The 6,822-nt window shown below is 39.0% G+C and overlaps 1 protein-coding gene across 1 annotated transcript in view; it reads left to right on the top strand.

The window, feature by feature from the left end:
* The first annotated feature begins 2,546 nt into the window (after positions 1-2,546).
* The window catches only part of mrc1a (mannose receptor, C type 1a), a 161,886-nt gene continuing 157,610 nt past the window's right edge, over positions 2,547-6,822 (top strand). Inside the window, exons 1-2 of the mRNA XM_059972157.1 lie at positions 2,547-2,675; positions 3,375-3,776. Of these exons, the coding sequence (XP_059828140.1) occupies positions 2,615-2,675; positions 3,375-3,776 (463 nt within the window). The 5' untranslated portion in view covers positions 2,547-2,614. The remainder of the gene's footprint in view (positions 2,676-3,374; positions 3,777-6,822) is intronic.

Below are 6,822 nucleotides of genomic sequence, written 5' to 3'. Positions count from 1 at the left end.
CTCCTGCATTTTGTGTGTTATCAAAAGCACAGATTCTCCCTCAGATAGGAGGTATATGACTCAATGGTCATTAATGAGATAGACAGAAGTAACAGTTGAGCGCTCCTGGTTAAAGAATTACAAACAAAACAGTTTGGAGGTAAAATCGGATGAGGCATAAAAAGTATTGGTGAAGCGAACAATTATATCTGTAAGGTAGGATGACTGATGCACCATCAATAACTCTTGGAGACGGGAGGTGAATGATAGGCTTTTATTAGCAGCAAAAGGGAGCACAACATCTCGGAGACTGAGGGAAGAGCAGTGCACAAATCGCTTTTATACAGGGGTCTGTGGGAGGAGCCACAGGAGCAGTCAGCAAGGGGGGGGGCGTGTCCAGACAGGTATACATAGATTACCACAATGACTATATAGGAAAATCAACAAATAAGTCTTTCTGAATTAAACTGCATTAAAAAAGGATAATCACATTGATGGAAGTATACTGAGATTTCCTTTTTTTCCAGTCAGACAGAGACCAGCAAACAATTATATTTCTGAAAATGCAGAAATAATTGGGTAGTATTAGAAAGGAATATCAACTGGTCCTACATAGACCGGAAGAAGATTATCTTTGGTGCAAGAAAAAAATTAAAAATGTATTTATACCATAAAGTTATAATGCATAGGAACAGAATTAGGCCATTCAGCCCATCAAGCCTACTCCACCATTCCACCATGCCTTTATTTCTTCTGCCAAAGTAGATTACCACATACTTCCCAACATTACATTTCAGTTGCTATTTCTTTGCGTATTCTCCTGATCTGTTTAAGTTTTTCTGCATCTCCTTGCTTCCTCAACTCTGTCTGCCCCTTCATCTGTCTCTGTCTCGTCCACAAACTTGGCCACAATGTCATCAATTCCATAATCCAAATCATTGACATATAATGTGCAAAGAAATGGGTTCAACACAGACTCATGTAGAACACTACTAGTCACTGGCAGCCAACCATCAAAGTCTCCCTTTATTTCCACTCTTTGCCTCCTGCCAACCAGCCAATGCTCTATCCATGCTGGTATTTTCCCTGTAATACAATGGGTTCTTAACTTGTTACGCAACCTCATGTGTGGCTGGAAGATTCTGAAAATAATGGAGAAAATAAGATATTTCAAAATGATATTTTTTTTTAGTTTACCTGAAATCCCTAAGAAAAAATGTTATATATGTGTTTTAAGTTAACTTGAAATGTTATTTGTTCTTGATTATTATTAAAGAGAGTGAAACATGGTTAAAATAAATGACAAGTTGATAGAGGACAATGCTCGGCCCTCAGCGTTTCCTTTTATTAGGGGCTGTCAGGTGGTGGGACTCCACCCCCAGTTCTACTGTGCAAAGCTGCGGGAATCCAGAGTGCAGCAGGTAATGAGTGCTTTCCTCCACCTCCCAAAGAGAAGACACAGGTGGGTGGTGACTCTGTCAGCACGTTCCAGCACCATCAAGCTGCTCCCCACAGCTTATATGAGCAAAGGCTTTGACAGAGTTGCTCAGAGAAAAACAGTATGGCTGCATTTCTTATTGCATTTTGACTATCCATTCATCAGACTTTTCTAATGGCTGTGGCTTCTCACTTGCTTTGATTAGTGAATTCCAGGACATTCAGAAAACCCGTGCACACTCATTCGAAGTTCAAAGCTCCTGTTAATTGTGAGTTTATATCAAATTGAAATCGGCATTAGGCCTTTCAATGAGATTGCTTGCATGCTGCCTTCTATGCTGCAGGTCAGAGGACTTGAGGCTGTATCCTGATGTTTCACTCTGTGCATTCAACTTAAGAGCACAAGAGGTTAAAATCCACCACATTATTTCTCACCACACTACTTAACATAGTCTTGAAGTGAAACTTGAGCTCTCTTTAATTCAATCTTACAGGTGATGCATTAGCATATCAATTAGCATGACGATTTACAGCTCCAGTGATTGGAAAATCGGATTCTATTCCCACTGTTGTCTGAAAGAATTTTGTACATTCTCCCTGTGACCGAGTGGGTTTCTTCAGGTGCTCCGGTTTATTCCCATAGTCTAAAGACGTACAGGTTGGGGGTGGTGAGTTGGGGCCATGCTATGTTGATGCCAGAAGCATGTGACACTTGCATGCTGCCCCCAGCATGTCCTTGGATTGTTGGTCGTTAATGGAGATTACACAGTTCACTTTATATTTTGACGTATGTAACAAATAAAGCTAACCTTATCTTTAAATCTTTGATTCAACTGCAAATTATACAAAATCAGAAAAGCAGAAGAATTAGCAAAGTCGCCCAAGACACTTTCTCAAGTTCAGTCAAATAGATGAAGATCAAAAAGTGATGCTAATTTTGTCATCTGGATGAACTTTATATTATGCCCTGTAACAGGGTAGAGAAAGATGTAAACGTTAATAATGAAAGCAAATCCTTTTGCCTGGATTCATGTTATTTCCTGCTTGTCACATGACAGGATATTCTGGGCCATATCAGTATTTATCAGCTCAGTCTATGCTAGGAGGAGCACTTTTAATCTGGAGTTTCCATTAGCACTACCTTTTTGTTGGAGAGTAAAAACATTTAAAAAAATCATTGCAAAAAAGTTATGAAATTATGAAGATTGGAATTCTGTTTGCTGCTTTTGCTTGCTTTATACAATCCGTAAGATGTGCAGGTATGCCACTTTGTTGACTTTTAAAAAATCTTGTGAATTTTATACATTTGTTTGAAACATTTGACTGCCTTATAGATTGAAAAAGCATGGTATCAGCATCAATCCAAAGTTATCACCATATATTTCATATCAGGATTCTTATTAATTTTTTAGTTGAATGAGAGTTTACTCAATTGTGCTGTGAGCTCTATTATTCCTCTCTGTGTAATATTATTTTGCTCACTTCAGCAGAAGGACTAATTGTTGGTGAGTCTTGCTGTGCCCATATGAACATTTTAGACTCTCAGCACTCTCTATGTATCATGATTTAACAGAGCCAAATAATATTTATTCAGTGGATGTTGTTTTCTTCAGCTACATACTGTAATGTTCATCACTAGGTATTTATATGGATGAGATGCAAATTGAATTGAGTATATGAAGCGGGATATCTGACTTCACATAAAAGACTTAACATAACTGAAATATACTTTTATGCAACATTAAGGAAAATATAAGGTTACAGTTAATTGATAATGATAAAATATCTTATGCCTTGCTTTTTGGTGGCATGGCACAATATTTATGGCAATGCATAGGGTGCAACCGTATCTGGGCCTATTTTGGTTTGATCAGAAAACTCAAACATGAACTAGAATACGGTGGGGAGAGATATGAAAAGAAGTACTGTATAACCATTCATTTTGCTTTCGTCTTCAGATTCCAACATCTTTCTAATATATAATCAGGATCACCAAAGGTGCGTGGATGCAAAAAGTGAACAAGCTGTGGAAACGAGTATTTGTGATGCCACTGTAGAGTCACAGCAGTTTAGGTGGGTTAGTGGTCAGAGGCTCATGAGCGTCAAGTACACACTATGCCTTGGAGTTCCCAGGAAAGTGAACTGGGTGCCAGTAACTCTGTTTCAATGCAATGACAGTAGCAATCTACAGAGCTGGATATGCCGGAATGACACCCTGCTGAGCATCCAGGATGCTGATCTCTACTTCAATTATGGGAACAAAAATGAGAAAAATATAATGCTGTACAAAGGATCTGGATTATGGAGCAGGTGGAAAGTTTATGACACCAACAAAGATCTTTGTTCAAAGCACTTTGAAGGTATGTTGAATTGATTAATTTCAGCAATTAAAAGAAAATACTGACTACACAGTGTATCCTTTTTAATGTGCCAATGTAATATTCATCAAATAGCAATGGTAGTCGACTATACAGCCCCTCAGTCTTGCTCTGCCAATTAACCTCAGATCCACATCACCATTCAATACTTCTATTCTTACCATTCAAAACCCACAGATTTTGACTGGAATCATGTTCAATGGCTGGGTACACACAATGCTATGCAGTGGAGAAGTTTGCAGTTTAATTGATGTTTATAACATTAGGTAATTTTCAACCAAATGATCTCCTTCCTAAACCTTTGCCACTCGATCTTTGCTAAAACTCTTGGTGACTTCATCAATTTCAGCTTGGAGTCAAATTATGCTGAGAAGCATTACAGAATATTGTATGGGGTTGACTGTTTCTCTGGGAAACATGGGTGGTAATGTACATGAGAATTCGAAGAACATATTTGATGGTGCAACATACAAGATCAAAATATACAAATTGGATACTGTTTCTGGACTTGCACTTCTCTAAGCTAAATGATTAATCATATTCCCACCAAGTCTTGCATCATCAGCAAACTTGCAATTGTTTCATTTCCTCCCGACACTTGTAGTAATGACATGTCTAGTGAATAGCTGGGGCACCAGCTACAATCTCCACAGTGCCAGCCTTCTGACCTAAGAGGGATACAATTATCCCTGCTCTTTGGTTTCTACCTGCTGACCATCCCTCAATCCATGCTTATGTATAACCGCCCCAAAGCATACCTCCACTGTGGGACATTTTCAAAAGCCTTCTGAAAATCCAAAGTGCCTTTGCACTTCTGTACCTCCTTCCTGTCGGCAGCAATGAGGAGAGGTCATGTCCTCAGTGATGGCAGTCCTTAATGATGGACGCATAAGTCCATCCTGATTCTGCTCAATCACATTATTGCTTTCTTGAGAATTACATCCTTTATTGTATATCCCAGTATTTATCAAACTACTTTAGATAGCTACATTGATGAAAGAATAAAAGAGAGATAAGCATGAGGGAAGCCTTAGAATGATCTTGAAGTTGGCATTGCATTGTGGGCTGAGTGCGCTGTACTGCTCTGTGCTCTATGTTCTACATACTGATGCCGATCTAACAAATCAGGAATTCATTTTTTTCGCTCTTTTTCATTTTTTGAGATGTGGATCTTTTTCCCCAGAACTGGGAAATCAAGAATCAGTGTTCATGGGTTTAAAGTGATACTTAAGAGGAAATAGATTAAGGAATATATTTAAGAGGAACTTAAGAGGCAGCACTAAAATGGCTTGTTTCCCATTTAACTCCACAATGTATGAGAAATCTATTTCATAAGTGTTCCAGGAATTCAAGTTCCATGCTGTTGGTACTAATTTGATTTACCTTGTGTATGTGTAGATTGAAGACCTTCATAATTAATCTATTGCTCTGTAACAAGTACCTTAATCATGATGTCATATGCAACTGTAAAAATTATTGTAAATTGCCCTGTGATTAGGTTAGGGTTAGTTGTTCTTGGGTTGCTGTGGTAATGTGACTTGAAGGACTCAAAGGACTTATTCCTTGCTGTATTGCTAAATAAGTACATTATTTTTGGGTCCAGATTCCAGCATTTGCAGTCTCTAGTGTCTCCATTAATACTGATTACTGCATTTCTAACTTTGGCACCTCATATGGAAAGTTTGGAAAAGTTATTCTTGTACTTGCTGAAAGTCAGAAGTGATAACAAGAACATAGAAGATCCTGTGGTGTTTGAACATGGTGAATGGGGAGAGGATGTTTCTTTTTGTTGTAGAATATAAAATAAGTTTAAAAATAAGATCTGGCCACTTAGCAGAGGAGTAAGGCAAAATGTTATTTTTCTCCCTCGGAGGGTCTTGAGTTTTTGAAAGTCTCTTCCTCAAAGGGTGGTAGAAGCAGAGTCTTTAATATTCTCAAAGCAGATGTAAATTGGCACTTAGAGCAAGGGTTAATGGCAGTGAGTAGTGTGCGAAGTTGAAATGACAATGCAATCAGGGATAAACATATTAACTGGCCAAGAAGTCTTGAATGGTCAAAAGGCCCAATCCTGCTTTTACTTTATATATTTGTATGCACTGTTACATCATCATGCTTTTGAGTACTTGCACCACTTCAAAAGGGAATGGCACATCAAATGAACAATTTTCACAAATTATTGTACAGGCAACAATTGACTGATAGCTGTGTTACACAGTAATGGACAAAAGCAGCACATATTATCACTCACACCTGATCTGTCATTATTGGCTGATCTTTAACCTCAGCACTGTTTCCTGGACTACCTGACACCCATTGACTCCCTTAATACCCAAGCTTCAGTGAGCCTCATCATTGAAGTTTTTTGCTCGTTAGCTATAGTGATCCACATTTTGATTTTAATACCAAAAGAAACCCAGTGTGCTAGATCCTTGTATCTATGATTTTTCCATTGCCATCTTAGATGAGCTATTAGGCCTGTAGGGTGATGTCAAAGAATAAAATAAGAACATTGAGTGAACAGCACACAGAGGAGGTGGAGAAACACAATGGGCAGATAGTGTCTGTGGAGGGAAATGGACAGCTGACATTTCAGGTTGGTTCCCTTTATCAGGACTGAAATGAAAGAGGAGCCAAAGCCTGTAATAGGGTGGATGAAGAAGTCAAGCAAAAGCTGGCAGGCAAGAGATGGATCCAGCTAAGGGATATGATAGGCAGGTGGGGAGGGCTGAAGTGTGAATGAATTGAGAAGCCAAGAGGTGTTGGGTGAAAGCAACACAAGCTGAAGAGCATGAAATCTGATAGAAGAGGACAGTGCACCATGGTGTAAATGAGGGAAACTGGTGGGAGGAATGTGTGGGTGATAGGCAGATCAAGAGAGTGGTGGAGGGGAAATAGATGGGATGATGGGGCTGGTGGGATGAGGATAATATAAAGCACAGTAAGGAGTGGTTACTCTAAGTTGGAGAAATTGGTGCTTATGCTGTGAGGTTGGAGATTACCAAGGCAGAATTCGAGGTATTGCTCCTCC

Source organism: Hypanus sabinus, chromosome 6 (assembly GCF_030144855.1).
Source record: "Hypanus sabinus isolate sHypSab1 chromosome 6, sHypSab1.hap1, whole genome shotgun sequence".
NCBI lineage: Eukaryota > Metazoa > Chordata > Chondrichthyes > Myliobatiformes > Dasyatidae > Hypanus > Hypanus sabinus.
The sequence above is the reverse complement of the archived record's forward strand: the minus strand, read 5'-3'. Positions and strand labels throughout refer to the sequence as shown.